Genomic DNA, 18,921 nt, shown 5'->3' on the forward strand with positions numbered 1-18,921 from the left:
AAAAAGTCTGACTCAGGTAGCCTGTGCAAGGGGCCCCACTTCTCGCCTTAACTGCCCAGTGTTAGAAATGAAGTCAAAAGGGGGCGCCTGGGTGGCTCAGTCGGTTAGGCGTCCGACTTCGACTCAGGTCATGATCTTGTGGTCTTGTGAGTTCGAGCCCCACGTTGGGCTCTGTGCTGACAGCTCAGAGCCTGGAGCCTGTTTCGGATTCTGTGTCTCCCTCTCTCTCTGACCCTCCCCCGTTCGTGCTCTCTCTCTGTCTCAAAAATAAATAAATAAATAAATAAATAAATAAATAAATAAATAAATAAGTAGATAGATAGATAAATAAATAAATAAAAGAAATGAAGTTAAAAGATTTTTTTGTTTTGCCCAGACATCCAGCAGCACCTGGAAAGAGGCACTAGAATCACACTTTCTTTCTCCCTTTAAAAATGGCCTGTAAGGGGGCTCCTGGGTGGCTCAGTTGGTTAAGCGTCTGACTTCAGCTCAGGTCATGATCTCCTGGTTCAGGAGTTTGAGCCCCATATCGGGCTCTGCGCTGACAGCTCAGAGCCTGGAGCTTGCTTCAGATTCTGTGTCTCCCTCTCTCTCCGCTCCTCCCTTGCTCACACTCTGTTTCTCTCTCTCAAAAACAAATAAACATTAAAAAACAATTTTTTTTTTTTAAATGGCCTGTAAGGACCAAGCCACATTGATTTTTCCTTTCCTGAACAGACTAGATATCAAGGCTGCTATAAGATCCCCCGGGCAATGCCTGGGTCTGGAGAGGAGAGAAGGAACTATTGCCTTGTTTTCCTATTTTCAGGGACACAGATACATTGGCTCCCTCTACTACCTTCACATGGGCAATGAAAAATGGCAGTGTATCTACCAATGCCTTCGTTCTTGCCTCAAATTTGAAGCACAAAGTCTTGATGTGTAAAGGCAATCCCACCCTACTGTCTGAAACCAGGAATTCATTAGGAGAAAGGAAGAGGAATTAGTATTTATCAAGCCCCTGACTAGGTACCAAACACCATGGCAGGTGTTTTCATACCCAGCATTGTATTAAAAACGTTACAACTGGGGGCGCCTGGGTGGCTTGGTCAGTTAAGTGTCCGACTTCGGCTCAGGTCACGATCTCGCGGTATGTGAGTTCGAGCCCCGCGTCGGGCTCTGTGCTGACAGCTCAGAGCCTGGAGCCTGTTTCAGATTCTGTGTCTCCCTCTCTCTCTGCCCCTCCCCTGTTCATACTCTGTCTCTCTCTGTCTCAAAAATAAATAAACGTTAAAAAAAATAAAAAAAAAACAAAAAACGTTACAACTGGGCTAGACAGGCATGGTTATCCCCACTATATAGATAAGGAAAGTGAGCCACAGCACCATGTCACATGGCCAGACCAAAGTCAAGCCCAGGTCTGTCTTACTCCAAGTCTGTGCAACTTCATGGATTCTCACTGCTGCCAGGATTTCTTAAGACCAGCAAATTAGATTTGTCCTTGATACTGGTTTATTTCTTCCTCAACTTAAATCTATCTCCATTATTGCTTCCTCTCATTCCTTGTTTTTCTGTTTCTTTCTTGAGAACATGGTTGTACCTTGACCTCAGTTGGCTTTAATTGCTTCTTCTGCATCCCATTTTCCCCTCAAAGATCCTGGTTCTCCATGGGGGAGTGGAGACCGTGCTAGTTACGTGGAGCTCCAAGCAGGAGCTGGCTATGACCCTCGGGGCCCAGGCTGCTGCTCCCCTCTGTCTCTCTCCTGACATCTCACTGGTTGAGCATTAAGTCAGAAAGTTAGAGGCAAGCCTTACAATCTAAGCAGTTTTTGTTAGACAAAAGGATCAATTTTCATTATGTGAATGGCTACTTCACTATACGCTATAATGGCTTTGTTGAGCATCTTAAAAACTATCAAGTCCTTAAAATGCCACTCTTGGAGTAAAAAAGTAGAATTTTGAAACAAAAAGGCCCATTTCCACTATCTGCCTAACAATAGTGCACCACATACTAGAGCCCTCCAGCCCCCCAATCTCATGCATTGAATCTAAGTACCCCGGCATTTTAAACTGAAAAACAGAAGCAACAACTTTGCATTCTTCTACCTATTTGTAATCTTCTTCTTCTTCCAAAAGCCCCCCCCCTTTTTTTTTGCCCAGAGGAAGTGAAATTGTCTTTGTTTTCCCTATAAAACAATTTAGCTTTAACACACACACACACACACACACACACACACACACACACACACACAATTAATGCAGCTGAAAATCCTGCCCAAGCTAAAGGAGGCTACAAGCAAGAGCTGAGCTCTGAGTAAATGTGTATTTATATTATTAGGTGGTCATTCAATAAAGGGATTATTTCTAACCAAATATGTGCATGCGAGTATGCCTATATATATACATGCATCCGGGGAGTATTTTAAAAGAATGGTTTTCTCCCCCATACTTCTGGCAGTTTAGGTTTAAAGGTCAGATTTAAACTATCACCATGTTTCACAATGCAATCTGTGCAGTGCCGCGTAATGAAATGGTTCAGTAAAGGTGCTCGTGGAAATTCTTTTAATTAGGTCTAAGGCTTTTCAGTTGTCAACATGAATAAACCAAGAACCATTCTCTTGCAAACACAAGGCACAAAATACAAATGTAAGTTACCTTTGAAAAAACAGATACACACTTGCAAAAGGGAAGTTATACTTTTTTTTTTTTTTACAACATATTCTCTGCCGATTTTTTTTTAAATGCCAACATCTTTCAACAACAAAATGGACTGCAAATCAAAAATAAAGGGGTTGGTCTATTTTTAATGAACCAGGACACTAATGCCTGGTTCTAATTTGAAGTATTTGCAGGAAGACTAAAGTTAATCATAACTAAAAATGTTGATCAAGAGATTAATGACGTTCTTCATGGGCAAAAGCCATCTATCCATTTAACTATAATTAATTCTATAGATCAGCGGTATTTCAGTCAGACATGTGAACGTCTCAGAATGACTCCTGCAAATTGAATGATATCTATTAAAAATGTACCAAAAGGCACTTTTGCCCTCACCACCACTATCTGAGACCTAAAAGATGAGTATATCACAGCAGGAACATCATCAAGACTCCTGCCTTTCAAAGCGATGTTGACAAACGAAACTACTCAGACTGGGAATCTTTAGCCATCAGTTCAAAGCTAAATCTAGGGATGGAAATTCTCAAAATGAAAACTGTAAGAACACGGTACCATTGCTTGGGGAAGTTGGATTATATTCACACTGAGCTCTGATGGAAAAAGCAAAACTAAATAAATAATTCCAAGTACCACCAGCAGCTCAGATTTAGATGGATGGATACAAAGGTGCTTGGTTGCTAAAAGCCAACTGGCTTTTGGACTTGAGGAAGAATGAGGCAACTCAAATGGAAGGACCGCAGCATGTAACATGCATGTGTAATGAATCAGTGCGTTGACTGACCAATGAATGAATGTATGTCTAGCAAACCCTGAGCATGAAGGTACAACACCCAAAAGTGTGCTGATTTAGTCTGGGGTCAAATTCTGCTTTAGATGCTGGCTATTTGCTGGTGACTTAACCTCTTCTCTTCATCTATAAAAAAGGGGCAAAGTACCCCCCCCCGCCCACCACCACCACATTTGTTTCAGAACTGTTACCCAGATTAAATGTCAACATTTTCTGAGCCTCTAGCACAGTGCCTGGCACAGAGTAGGAGCCTCATAGATGGTGGCTATTTTTCCATACAACTCCACTCCAAAGCCAAAACAACCCTAGCCACTACTGTAGCATAAAAATAAAATAGCGGACTCACAATTAACATTTTCTAGGGCATCAATTACTGAAATGTCACTCATTATGCTATGCTAAACCCGGTGGGTTTATTTAGTGACCCAAACTCGGTGTGTATTTGGGAGTTAATGAAGTGCCCGGTGTTTACAAAGATAAAAGCGGGATTTGTCTCAGCAACAATCCTGGGCTGGATGGATGTAGATTTCCACGCTCAGGGATGCAGCCAGGCCGGATCCATGGTAGATCACATGGATATATCCCCACAGAGTGAGATATCTTCCAATGGGATCTGGGCATCTCCACCTCCTCGGGGGAGAAAAAAAACAGGAAGGGGGGGGGGGTGGGAAGTGTGTATAATAGATGTGTTTCACAGTGTCCCTGCTGTGATGAACAACTTGATCCACTTACAGTTCCAAACACATGATGCATAAAAGAGCTGACAGAAATTCAATTCTTGCAAAGAAAAGCATCTGCTCTCTAGTGGGAACGGCCAAATATTAAGCAGTTTTAAGGCAGGGCAAAGACCTAGAGGAGCGCACTTCATTATCTGGATAGCCAGAGTAAAGAAATGCAGAGGATTACAAACGGACGGACGAAAAAGTAGCCGAGATTCCAAGCATTAATTACCCAGAGTACAAGGATTCAAGTTAAATCTTTGTTACGACAAATATTAAACCCAGCTGTGTTTATGTAGCAGTTGTGAAAAAGGAGAAAAAAAGAAACCCATGTACAATATCTGTGAGCTCTGCCAGTTAATTGAATCCGCTGGCAGCCCTTCCTCTACCACGAGCCAAACATCCTCAAAGATAAAATGTAGCTTTTAAACAGACCTGGGGAAACGGAATCAAGAAATTTCAACCAATAAAACACAACTCTTTAATGGTATAAAAGTAAAGTAAAATTCAGTAATGAAAGGAAGGAAGTCTTTTAAACATTTACTGCATTCCAAAGCTTGGAGTTGCGGTTTATTGCTGAGGTCTCTTCTGATGTCCCACAGTGCTCCTGCTCCAGCATCTTTAATGAAGTCCCATAAACCCCCATAAAATACTTGATTGTTGACAAATCGTACGCACACACTCAGGGCAAGGCCCACTGGGTCAGGATGCTCCTGCCCTCGCTGTATGAAATTTACAAGTCATGGAGTGGACACCGTCAAGGAGAGTGGCCAACACAGAACAGAGTCCTACAGACAAGGACTTAAAAGCATGAGGGGTGAATGGTGATAGGTAGACACCTGAAGACATACCAACCAGGAAGCCCAAAGCCCAAACATTCAAGTGTTTCAGATGAGGGGAAGAAAGATGATTTTTCTATCATAAACCTGGTGATAATATTATAGAAAATTTAGAAAAATAGAGAAAAATGTTAACTCATAGCTTTACTACCTTTTTTTTTTTTTTTAAATGTTTATTTATTTTTGAAGGGGAGAGAGACAGAGCATGAGCAGGGGAGGAGCAGAGAGCGAGGGAGACAAGGAATCCGAAGCAGGCTCCAGGCTCTAAGCTGTCAGCAAGTGCCCAATGCGGGGCTCGAACTCACAAAGTGTGAGATCATGACCTGAGCCGAAGTCGGACACTTAACCGACTGAGCCACCCAGGTGCCCCACAGCTTTACTATCTTAACACCCTACTGCTGGCAATTTGGGAGATCTTTTAAAAATCTTTTACTTCTGTGTATATGGCTATTTTTCTTCATTGTCTCATAGTAGATGTGTCATTTATTCTGCTTTTTTTCCACTAAGTTGCATCTTTAGCATTCCCTGTGTTGCCCACAGTCTTCATAACCATCATTTTTAATGACTGTAGGGTGCACTCCACTGAATAGCAAATGGATACATTACCTTAATTACTCCTCCTAATTTTGGATATTAAGGTTGCTTCCAACTTTGGTTAACAAAACATCAACAATGCTATTTGGTTAGGTGGCTTTCTCCATTTAGAAGTATTTACCAGAAAAAAAATCTTAGAAGTCGAATTATTGAGTCAAAAAAAGAATACACATCTTAACGTCCTATTTAAATATATCATGATATAACAAAGCCTGTTATAAAAGAGCATCACTCAGGCTACAAAAAGCATGGAGTGAAAAAAGGAAAAGAGTAAGCAGACAGTAAAGGCCTCCACATACATTTGCTTACACAAAAGCCTACAAATTTCAGGCCAAAGAATATTAAAAAAAAAGGCCCTAACTGAGCCATGGGAAATCTTGTTCCCCAGTAATAAAATGTGGTACGTCCACATCACTGGAAGCCTGGAAGAATTTGAGTTCCCTTTTATCAAGCTTTTTAAAAGCTCTCCAAACTATGTACTGGCCAAGCAGCCTATACTTACTTAATGAAGGAACAAGAGATGTTATTTAAAATTTAGGAGAGAAACAGATGAAGAGTGTTTCGTTAAATGGCTGTGGAGGGAGGGGACATTATGTTTCTGTTCTCAGCATCCACATGGGCTTGAGATAAACATGAAGTCTATAAACAGGCGTGGAAATCAATAAGAGACGTACTATCTTTGCAACATTCCTCCTCTAAAATCCACAGCTGGGGAACAATACAATATTGTCAGTGAGAACGGCAAATCTGCAAGTCTCATGGAACCCAGCAAAATACAATAGCATTAACCTGGTCAACCTGTTTTTCTTCCTTTTTTTTCTTTTTTTTTTTTAAGGTAGAAAAAGATAACGGACGTAAGATTACAGAAGTTGAGACGAAACTATCTAGGTACCTACTAGAAAGCCAGAACCACCCTACCTCCCAACTTACCCCTTTCCCTGTGTTCATAGATCACATGAAAATCAAGAGTGATGTTCTGAAAGCAACTCGATATTGGAGCCTCCTTTTTAAATTTATTTCCAAGTCCTCTCGTTTTTAAAAATGAACATAAGTCATAACTGATGTATGACAGAATGCATAGAAAGTACAGCTGGAGGAGTTGTGACAAATGTATGGACCCGTGTAACCACCACCAAAATCAAGACACAGAATGCTTTCTTCACCCCAAAATGTGCCCTGGTGCCCTTGTCAGTCACTCCTTGTCTTCTCTAACCCAGCCCAAGGCAACCACTGGTCTGCTTTCATCCACCAAAGACTAGCTTTTGCTCTTCTAGAATTCTATATAAATAAAATCATATAGTATATTCTCTTACATCTGGCTTCTTTTACTCAGTGTTAGGTATTTCAGATTCGTCTATGTTGTCGGGCAGATCAGTTGTTTCTTTTTGTTGCTGAGTAGTATTCCATAAGTATATCACTGTTTATACAATCACCAGGTGACGGACAGCTGGGTTGTTTCAGTTTTTGGCGATTATGAACAAAGCCGCTGAAGACATGCACATACAGATATTTGTGTGCACATAAGTTTTAATTTTCTTGGGTGAATACTTAGGAATGAAATAGTTGGTCAAATAGTAAACCTATGTTTAACATACACATTTATAAGAACTGTAGTCATTTTATTTGGGTTGTACCAGTGGGTATATGGTGGTACACTCACTGTAATATTAACCTGCTCCTTCAAGGAGCATGTGTTTGCGTATTCATTGGCCATTTGAAGATCTTTTACTGTTAAGTGTCTCTTCAAGTTTAACTGGGCTATCTCCTTATTACAGGGTTTAAGACTTCTTCATATAACCTGGATAAAAACCCATTTTCATATATAGGTAGGGAGAATATTTTCTCTCAGGCTATGGTTTGCCTCTTCATTTTTTCAATGATGTCTTTTGAAGAGGGTAAGTTTTTACTTTTATTAGGTTTGATTGATTGCTTTTGCTTTTATGATGCGTGCCTTCTATGTCTACGAAATCTTTGCCTACCCCAAGCTCATGAAGATTTTCTCCTCTATTTTCTTCTGCTCATTTTATAGTTTTTGCTTCTATATTTACGTCCAGAATCCATTTTGAACTAGAATTTACGTGAGGTAAAAGTAGATTCATTTTGTTTCTGTGTGGATATCCAGTTGCTCTGGTAACATTTGTTGAAAAACCTATCATCTCTCTATTAAATTACTTTGGCATATTTGTTGGAGATCAGTTGGGTCTAATTCTGAAATATTTATTCTGTTCTATCGAACTATATATGTACACTTATTGTAATTTTATAGTAAGTCTCGAAAGGAGGCAATGTAAGTCCTACAACTTTGTTCTTTTTCAACATTGTTTTGGCTATTCTAGATCTTTCGCATATTCATATACATTTTAGAATTAGCTTGTCAAGTTTTTTTTTTTTTTTTTTTTTAAGCCATCTGGAATTTGGGTTGGGAATATATTGAATCTATAGATCAATTCAGGGAAAATTAACATCTTTAAAATATGGAGTCTTCCAATCGAAAATATGGAATATCTCTCCATTTGTTTAGGTCTTTTAGGTTTTTTTCTCAGAAATATTTTATAGCTTTTAGTATACAAATCTCACATGTTTTGTTAAATTTATTCCTCAATATTTTGTGTGCCATTTTAAATGGCACTTAAAATTTTTCACTTTTCAACTGCTTATCACCACTATATAGAAATATATTTAGCTCTTGTATACTGACCTTATCCTACGTGCTTGCTAAATTAATTTACAAGACTCCTTAGGATCTTCCATACACATGATCATATCTGAAAAAAAGACGATTTTACTTCGTCCTTTTTTTCTTCCTTGTCTTAGCAAAGCTGGTTAGAACCACTAGTACATTGCTGAATAGAAATGGGAAGAGCAGACATTCTTTTGGTTGTCATTCTGAGAGGAAAAAGCATTCATTCTTTCATCAGTAAGTAAGATGTTAGCTGTAGGTTTTTCCAAGATGCTCTTGATCACAATGAGGAAACCTCGTTTGTAAAGAGCTCTTAACATGAGAGGGGTTGAATTTTTCCTAAAATATGTGGTTCTATGAGGTATTAGCCTTTTTATAGATTGTATTCAATTCGTCAAAATTTTGTTAAAGATTTTTACATCTGTATTTATGAGGCATATTGGCCAGCACTTTTCTTGTAGATTCTTCATGTGCTTTTCATGTCAGAGTAATGCTAACCTCCGAAAATAAGGCGGGAGCTGTTCCTTTCCCCTTTATTTTCTCAAAAAGGTTAGTGTAAGGTTGCTATTTGTTCTTCCTTAAATGCATGATAGAATTAACCAAACTATCTGGCACTGGAATTTTCTCTGTGGGAAAGTTTTAATTACAAATTCAAATTTATTTAATAGAAATAGTGCTACTTTTTCTGTTTTCTGTTTTCTATTTCTTATTGAGTAACTTTTGGTAATTTGTGTATTCAAAGAATTTGATTATCTAATTTATCAAAATTATAGGCACAGAGTTCTTTATAAAACTCTCTTATTTCCTTTTTAAAAAATATCCTTTTGGGGCACCTGGGTGGCTCAGTCAGTTAAGCATCCAACTTCGGTTCAGGTCATGATCTCACAGTCCGTGGGGTCGAGCCCTGCGTCAGGCTCTGTGCTGACAGCTCAGAGCCTGGAGCCTGCTTCGGATTCTGTGTCTCCCTCTCTCTCTGCCCCTCCCCCACTCATGCTCGCTCTCTCTCTCTCTCACAAAATGAATAAACGTTAAAAAAACTTTTTTAAATATCCTTTTTATTTTGCAATATTTTTATACTTCCAGAAAAGTTGCAAAGATACTACAGGGAGTACCTATACACTCCACGGTTTGTTTCCCTAATAGATCTTATATTACTAGAGCACATTTGTCAAAACTAACACATTATTAACTAAACTCTAAACCTCATTGTGATTTCACCAATTTTTCCAGTAGTGTTCTTTTTCTATCCCAGTATCCAATCCAGAATTCCACCTTGTATTTAGTTTGTCATTTCTCTTCAGTCTTCTCTGGTCTGTGACAGTTCCTCAGGCTTTCCTATGCTTTTTATGACCTTGACAGCTTTTCAAATTTTATTTTAGGGAAAGAGAGAGACACACATGAATGGGGGAGAGGGAAAGAGAGAGTGAAACTTAGGCAGGCTCCACACTCAAACCTACGACCGTGGGATCATGACCTGAGCCGAAACTAAGAGTCAGACACTCAACCAACTGAGCCACCCAAGGTGCCCCTGGCCTTGACAGTTTTGAAAAGTACTAGTCAGGTATGTTATAAGATATCCCGCAATTTTCGGTTAACTGAAGTTTTTTGTCATTATTTGGGTTTTTGGAAAGAATGCCTGAGAGGTCATGTATCCTTCTCATCATATCAAGGTTACATAATCGTCACACAACATCACTGGTGACATTAAACTTGATCACTTGAAGAAGTGCTTGACATCTGTCCATTCAAGTTACACTTTCTCCCTTTACAGACTCTGTTTCTTGGAAGTAAGTCCAGCCCCCACTCAAGTGTATGTGTGTTGCAGGGGGTGGGGTGGGGACGATTAAGCTCCTTCTCCTGAGAGGACAGTATCTACAGATATTTGGAACTCTTCTATGAGCAACATTTGCCTCTCATCTCCCACCAACTCTCTATTGGCTGGTATTTGCATGGTGTACCTTTCCCATGCTTTTACTTTTCATCTGGCTGACTCTTTGAGATGAAATTCTTGTGGACAGCATCCCATTGGGTCTTGATTATTTATATAATTACTCTCCTTTAATTGGAATATTTAGACAATGTACATTTAATGCAATAATCAATATAGTGGGTCAATCTCTCATCTTGCTAACTTTTCTACTTGTTCCCTCTGTGTTTGGTTCCATCATCCTTCCCCCTCCCTCTAAATGGTTTGGATCTTCAATATTGGCTTATTGGCTGTACATCTTGTTTTCCCCCTTAGCGGCTCCTCTAAGGTTTACGGTATACATCTTTAACTGAAGAGTCTACCTTCAAACAATGTCATACCATTTTACATAGAATTTAAGAATCTGAAAACTGTATGCTTCCTTTCTCCACCTACACACTGTCCTCTGTTGTTACCGCTGCCATACATTTCATTTCACTTCTACCCATGTTACAACACACAATACGTTAGTATTTTTTAATTTAAATACTCAAGTTATCATTTATAGAAATTAAAAATGAAGAAAGAAGTCTAGGGGCACTTAGGTGGCTCAGTTGGTTAAGCGTCCGACTTCGGCTCAGGTCGTGATCTCGCGGTCTGTGGGTTCGAGCCCCCACGTCGGGCTCTGTGCTGACACCTCAGAGCCTGGAGCCTGCTTCGGATTCCGTGTCTCCCTCTCTCTTTTCACCGCCCCTGCTTGCATTCTGTCTCTCAAAAATGAATAAACGTGGGGCGCCTGGGTGGCTCAGTCGGTTGAGCGTCCGACTTCGGCTCAGGTCACGATCTCGCGGTTCGTGAGTTCGAGCCCCGCGTCCGGCTCTGGGCTGATGGCTCAGAGCCTGGAGCCTGCTTCCGATTCTGTGTCTCCCTCTCTCTCTCCCCCTTCCCCATTCATGCTCTGTCTCTCTCTGTCCCAAAAATAAATAAACGTTAAAAAAAAAAATTAAAAAAAAAAAATGAATAAACGTCAAAAAAAATTTTTTTTGGATACAAAAAATGACGAAAGAAGTCTCTTACATTTACCCACATATTAACTATTTCTGGCACTCTTCCCTCCTTTATTGTTGAAGTTTCTCAATGGTTTCACTTTTCTTTTATCTGAAGAACTTCCTTTAATATTTCTCGTAGTGTTTGCTGACAGTGATTTTTCTCTCACTTTATTCATCTGAAAAGGTCTTAAATTTTGTCTTCAATTTTGCAGGATATTTTCATCCTGTTGAAGGATATAGATTTCTAGGTTGATAAAAATTTCCCTTCATTACTTTAAAAATGTCATTCCATTACCTTCTGGCTTATGTAGTTTCTTATAAGTAGTCTTCAGTCATTACTTCTTCCTTTTACGTAATGTGTCTTCTTTCTCCAGCTAATGTTAAGCCTTTGTTTTTATCAGTGGTTCTGAGTAATTATCATTCTGGGCTCTGGTTTTGTGTGGATCTACTATGCTTGAGGTTCCTTGAGCTTCTTGGAACTCTGAATTTACAATGTTCATCAAAAGTGAAGAAAAATGCTATAATTTCTTTAAATATTTTTTCTTCTGTCTTTCCCCACCTTCCTCTCCTTCTAGGATGATAAGCATTTTAATCCTCTTAATATTGTGCTATGGGTCCTAGAGGGTCTATTAATCTTTTCCAGTGTTTTCCCTTTCTCTGCCTCACAGTGGGTAGTTTTTATTCCTATGTTTTTAAGTTCATTGATCTTTTATGCTGTGGTGTCTAATATCCTCTTAATCCTATCAATGAAATTTTCATTCCAGGTATTCTGTTTTTCACCTCTACAAGTACCTTTTCATTCTTTTTATATTTTCTATTTCTCTTCTCAAATAGTTCAGGTCTTCCTTTAAATTCACGAGCATATTGATTTATAATCCTTTACATCTCAAGACCTTTGTCTAATTCCACCATTTCTGAGCTTGTTTCTTTACTGATTTTTCTCTTTGTTATGGGCTACATTTCTTCTGATCTCAACACTTCTCATATATTTAAAATAGGTTGCCAGATACTGTGAATGTTACATTGTTGTATATGGATTTTATTGGCTTTTTTGTCTTTAAAGTAATCTCTACACCCAACATAGAGTCTGAACTCACAAACCTGAGATCAAGAGTGGATGCTCCAGTGACTGAGTCAGCCAGGTGCCCCTACTGTCTTCTTTTAAAGAGAGTTATAGTTTATTTTGATGGGAAGTTAAATTCCTTGCATATGAGGTTGAACCTTTCAAGGCCTTTTCTTTTTAAAGAAATAGTTTTAAAACTTTTACTGAAGTTTAAATATACAACACACACATAACATTGGTGTTCAGCTTGATGAATGAATTCCTGCCCACGTAACTGGTACTCAGATTAAACAAGAGAGATTATGCTTCTCAAGGCTTGCTTTTAACCTTGGTTAGGGCCAGGCTAAAAGAATCCTTACTCTAGAGCGAACTTAGAGTCCTACCAAGGCATGGTCTCCGGCGGTCTCTAACGACTGTCCTCATTGAACAGCAAGATCTTACTCTGGCTGGTCAGAGCTTGTGTGAGCGAGAGTCTGTGGAGCTCCACCCTACACAGGGGCAGGTCAGTCTTTAGCACATTAGTCAAGAGGACTTGAGTCAGATTTCTGGAGCTCTTGTGATGAGTGCCTTCTTCCAGTCCGGTACTCTGACCCACAAATTTAAACCATCTCGCCCTTAAGCTCAGCTTTCTGACCCCTCGACTCAGCAAAACTGGTGTGCTTTGCTGGGGATCCCCTCCTGGCACCATGGTCCAGAAATGCCTCAAGGCAAAAAGCCAGGGGAATGGCAGGCCTCACCTCACTTGCTTCCTTTCTCTCAGGAATCGAAGTCCTGCACGGCCTGTTGTCTAACATGTGAAAACCACTGTTTTTTAAAATTGTCCAGAGTTGTAGTTGTTAATGGTGGGAGGATAAAGCCAGTTTCAATTATTCCATCATGGCTAGAAGCAGGACAGAGGCCTCCTTTAGTAAAATTTCCAGCACGGGTGCCACATTTTGCAAGATTTCATCTACCAAAATAACCCAATCCATGTGTCCCTTCTGCCCTTCTACCTATCTATTCAGTGGCTGCTGCATCTCTGGGAAACAAAGATGAATAAAACCTGACTCCTGCCTTTAAAGAAGTCACAATTCACAGGAAAAGCCAGAAGTATATACTCAATTATACTGTTGGGTGAGACGTATAATTACACAAGTATAATTACACAATTATACAAGGGGCTGTGAACACAAAGAGAAAGATATAGTGAAATGACCTGTAGAGGTGACGAAAGGTTTTATTTATTTATTTATTTATTTATTTATTTACTTACTTACTTACTTCTTTATTTATTTAAGTAGGCTCCACATCCCATGTGGGGCTTGAACTCACGACCCTGAGATTAAGAGTCACATGCTCTACCAACTGAGCCAGCCAAGTGCTCCAGGGAAGATTTTTATAGTTTTACATTTAGAGTAAGTCTTGAAGATTGAGTAGGAGATTGGCGGGTGGGGCAGGACATTGGGGGCGGGGGGTGGGGGACTATATGCAAAGTTTGAAGTTATAAAATAACATGCAAGGTTTGCAGAACTAGTAACAGTTCCAATTATGTATGGAGTTTGGAGCTGGGAAGGGAGAGAGCTAAAGCTATCAGAAAAACACCCAGGAGAGTCAGAATATGAAAGAGGACCCTGAATGCCATGCTCATCGTAAATATCCATAAATCATCATCCATAATCATCATCACTAACTACCATCTATCACACTCATAGGATGTATGTTTTACATATATTATATACATTACCTTCAATTCCCACAACAACCTATGAGGAAACTAAGGCTCAGAGAGCCTAAGTAATTTTGATCAAGATCACACGGTTAGTACGTGGAGAAGCCAGGATCGAAAGACGGGTCTGTCTGATTTCAAAGCCAACAAAAGGAATTCGCCTCTAAGCTATAGGCACTGAGAGGTAATGGGTTTTTGTTTCGTTTTGTTTTTCGCTTGTTTGTTTCTGTTTTTTAATTATGTTCATTAATGGAGTAGTTTTAAGAGGGAAATGCAGTTAAATTTATTTTTGGAAAGGCTGCTCTGGTGCAAGAGGAGGACAGGCTGAGTCAGAGGAGCAAGTTCACGGGCTGGTGGTTAATGGTGTGGGGAGAAAACGAAGAGCCTGGATTAGGTGGTGGAGGGAGAACGGGAGAAGAGAATTTGACAAACGGCTGAAGAAGCAGAATCTGTCAGATGCCACAAACAAGCACCTCCAACCAAAGGGGAAATTGTGAGGTCAGCTGTGGACATGGCGGTGCCCTGCAAGTCCCGGCTCTGTGCTGAAGGCAAGGGACACGAAGATGCACAGCATGTGGTTTCTTCTCTCAAGGATGTGACAGTTCACACAGCCTTATGGGATCAAACCTATGCATTCCCCGGAAACACAATTGCCTTACGGACCACATTCCCTATCCATTATTTGGAGTCTTTCATGGCTCTGGAGCCCCATGCTGAATACTGTTGTAGAACGTTCTCAACCCTGCCACAGACCTCGTTTTTGTGTAGGCAGAGGACTTTTAGGGAACCTAACTGTCCTCCAACTCTGGCTGCAATGATTAACAACAATTTTATGAAAAACAAATGCAGGTACCATTTATTGAACACTAACAATACGTGAGCACTGTTCTAAGCATTTGAGGAACATAACCATCTTGTTTATTTGCTACAGCAATCCTAACTACAGGGCTCACACTCCTCCTTCCAACACGGGAGCCTGAGCTCAGAGAGAAAAAAATAACTTGCCTACATTCCTTTGGTTCCCCGAGACCACTGCGACGATCATTTAAAAAGCATCTTGGAATGTGCCATCTTCAGGAAGCCTCTATTTCTGTCTCCCAAATTTTGTCATCCCTGGACCCTTCTGTGCCTGATTCCTATTTCCCTTGTGACCCCTATTATGCTACATCGTGATATATATATATTATATATATATGTTTATATATATATATATATATGTTTATATATATATATATATATTTTTTTTTTTTTTTTTTTTTTTTTTTTTTACATATCTGTTTCCCCTACTTTCCTCTTTGAAGGAAAGGACTAGATCTATTTCATCTTTGCTGTTTGATGCCCAGCACTGGGCCAGCACACAGCAGATGGGACCAGTCTACCTCACTGTTTCCTAGCTATCAGCCAGTCATTCTGGGCTGCCCCAGGCCCCTGGCCATTCCTAGCATCTGATACCTCAGGCTCACTTACAAAATTCACTCAGGAACTGCCAGGTCCATACCTATGGCACCCATGGATTAAGGGGAAAGCTTTTCCCTAGGAAGGAACCAGGGTGGAAGCCACATATTCTTTGGACCAATGATTCAAACTATCGTCAGGAGGCCCTGAGATCCCAAGCCCATACCTTGTCCTGACACAAATAGGTAGAGCCTCATGGTGTCTGGTCCTTTCCTTTTTCCTGCTTCTGCCATCTGTTTGCCTCAGAAGGGGGCGGGGGGCAGGGTACAAGGAGAGGAGGCAGTGTGGGCTTTGGTGCTGTCCAATCTCAGCTCTGCCCCAGCCAGTCATATGACCTATAGCAGGGAATGTGCTCTCTAAGGTTCATCTGCCCTATGTAAAGGAGAGAACACCTACTCCACTGGGCTATAATGCTAACTGCATGCGATCCCTGAATGCAGACGGCCCCTAGAGAGGATGTGGGGCTTGGCAGCTCTCAGGAGAGACGGAGTTGGGTTCACTTCCTGGCTCCTCCTCTTTCTAGCTCTGGGCATGAAACAGGAATAAGGAAAATGCCTTCCTCAGGGCAGTGTGAAGAGGAAATAAGGGGTCAGTACGAGCTCTTAGCATAGAGTTTAGCACATAGGAAGTCAATGAATGGTAGCCATTGTTTAATTAGACTACAAATGGAACATCTTTAAATTTTGTGGGTTTTTAAATTTTATTTGAGAGAGAGAGAGAGAGAGAGAGAGAGAGAGAACGCACGCACAAGAGCAGGGGAGTGGAGCAGAGTGGGGGCGGGAGGTGGGGAAGACAGACTCTTAAGCAGGCTCCACGCACAGCGCAGAGCTGGACACAGGGCTCAATCCTGTGACCCCGGAATCATGACCTGAGCCAAAATCAAGAGCCAGACGCTCAACTGACTGAGCCACCCAGGTGCCCCAGAACATCTTTATGTAGCACAAATGACTTCCCCAAAAAAGAGTAGAGGAGTTTGAAACCATGTTGCAAGTTGTTCATCAACAAACAGCAGCATCTCTTCCAGACAGCTAACCCCAAAGTGCCACGGGGACCTCCGGCAGGAATGGAGCTCCACTTCCCACGACACAAACCCAGCAGCACAGACCCGATCCCACGTCAGCACATGGGGCCGGGAACATCTACCCCCTTCAGCCTGGAAGTCAGAATAACTTTATAGATCCTCCAGCAGACAGAGCCATGGAGGTCACACCAGAAACATCAAAACCCCATTTCCCAGTGAGCCCCAGTCCTCCTCATTCCTGTGGACGATGGGGAAGATTGGGTCTGCTTCGCACAGCTGCCCATGAGGCAGCCTGAGTAGCAACGTTGAGACAGGTAGGTGGTCAGGTGTCGGCGTGGCAAATGTGGCAGCCGGTTGCTTTTGCTGAAGAGAGCCCACTATCTGTCTAGACATTAGGTATTTAAGATTTATGGGACAGAGAGCCACATTCAGAGCACTGTCAGCAGATATCTTGCTACATGGGAAAATGGCTGCTTGATGATGGTCCAGGAAAGACATACAGACCTGAAGTGTCCCATATCGCTCACACAGAAAGCCCTCCGGAGTTGCTCAGGGGAAGCTGTGCTGTCCTCGGGATGCGGCAATATGCTGGAGAGGGGACGCAAGTCCCCGAGGCTCCCACACAAAGAGGAGCTGACTAGACGCTGGGATCACTACAGAGCCCCCCAGATGCACGTTATGAGAGCAAAGCAACTAAACAAAATGAACCACCCTCCAACTTTCCTTCACTGAGACAAAGGTGGCAGACGCAGCAGAGAAACAAACTGTAGTTCTTAGGCCAGAGGAAAACCACGACCGTCTCCCCTCCTTTCCGTTCTCGAAAGTCATGTTCATGTCCACTGCCCGAACTCACAGGAGTCAGACCTCAAGAGCTCATTACCCACCACATCATTTGGGAGGCTCTGGAGGTCATCAAAGGGAGTTTCCAGGGTGTTGGTGTCCACGTTGAGGATCACGACATCATCCAGGGCCATGTTTCTGACTTTCTGCAAATAAAAAAATTCCGAAAGAAAAAATAATTGAAGCACCATGAGGACACGGATATTTCCACTGGCCCTCTCCGGGGAAGCGGAATAAGGAAGAACAGTGACATTTGCCAAAGGCTCATTTTGTGGCAGGCCCAATGCTAGGTGGGTCACATCTCTTAGGCCTTTTAACTGTCACAAAAACTCTGGGGGCTCTACATTCCGCCCCAAGTCCCAGCAAGGGAAAGGGTTTCACAAGAATGAAGATGACTAAGTTAATATGCTCAGGTCACACGGTTAGGAAGAGAGATCTTTACACCTCAACTTTTTTTCTTATCTTTTCTTTTTTTAACACTAGGAGCTATAGTCTAAACCTCTGGCTGCAGGAATTCTGATGTACAGCTAAGCCCAAATGACACCCTTCAATCTGTCCCCACTCACTTACCAAAAGCCACTTGCCCATCTCTCTTTTGGATCTTACCATTCTTGGGATGGAATATGGTAGATGGACTGGTGTTACCATGTCAACATTTCCCTTAAACACGGAGTAGGGAGGTCACGCTTTCAGTTGGGTCCCATTTTCCACAGAAACCCAGCAAGTCAGTCAAGGCTCAGAGGCTCTGGCCATGAGCCATTACTCTACTGGCGCAGTAATGGAAAAGATAAGGGAGGCGTGCTTATTAGGTGCGCATGTTTGTGCGGGGAAGAAGGGATAGGTAAAATATGGAGAAAGGAAAGGCCCACCCTCTGGGAGCAGCTCTCCATAGTCTCCAGAAGTACAAGATTATGTGTAGCTTGAGCTTTTAATTTTTAATCACACTATTCACCCACTGCTAGAATCCTCCTCCATTTTTCTCCCGCCTACCCACTGCTCCCAATCTCATTCAACCCTCTTCTCCTGTCCAATATCAAAGCTCATTCCTTTAGAGTCTAGAACTTCACAACTGTGTCTTTATCTCACTTGGCCCCAGTTAATTAGGAAGACCTTATCATTTGTGGTCAAAACTGGAATGCTTGTTGGTGTGAAAGAGGGCATATTATGCTAGGGCAGAAGACATCCAACGGGACATACAGTCACCTTACATATATAAGCGATCAATTTATTAGCTACTCTCTGAGGCACTGAATATAACCGTGCAGGTATGCACTGCCCAGGGACGTCCCACCAGCCACCTGGGGCTGAAATCGGCTAAGCCGTGTGTCTGGGTCAGGGGTGGTGGCCGTGGAAGAGAAGAGATAGACGCCTTTTCCTAATTCATCGAAGAGAACTGCACAGCCTAGTGATGGGCCTGGACCATCCCGATGGCTGCTAAACCCCAGTCTCTAGGACACAGCCTGGTACCTAAGTAAACGTTTTGAGATTCCTCCCAGCAGGAGGGTGGAGCTGAGCTGGTCAGAAGCCTCCTAGGGTTGAAAAATGGTCCCAGGTGGCAGAGTCCGGGAACCCTTCCACTTAACACACCTAAGAGCCTCAAACTCC

The 18,921-nt window shown here is 41.7% G+C and overlaps 1 protein-coding gene across 21 annotated transcripts in view; it reads right to left on the reverse strand.

Moving 5' to 3' along the window:
- The window catches only part of DENND1A (DENN domain containing 1A), a 509,645-nt gene that overhangs the window by 161,721 nt on the left and 329,003 nt on the right, over window positions 1–18,921 (reverse strand). For 20 of the 21 annotated variants that reach the window (XM_060608727.3, XM_060608728.3, XM_060608735.3 and 17 more), the window contains one exon: window positions 17,361–17,462. The exons of the other annotated variant lie outside the window; for it this stretch is intronic. In XM_060608727.3, coding sequence (XP_060464710.1) covers window positions 17,361–17,462 — 102 coding nt within the window. The remainder of the gene's footprint in view (window positions 1–17,360; window positions 17,463–18,921) is intronic. 21 annotated transcript variants of the gene reach the window in all.

The sequence above is a fragment of the Panthera onca genome, chromosome D4 (assembly GCF_046562875.1).
Source record: "Panthera onca isolate mPanOnc1 chromosome D4, mPanOnc1 haplotype 2, whole genome shotgun sequence".
In the NCBI taxonomy this organism is placed as follows: domain Eukaryota; kingdom Metazoa; phylum Chordata; class Mammalia; order Carnivora; family Felidae; genus Panthera; species Panthera onca.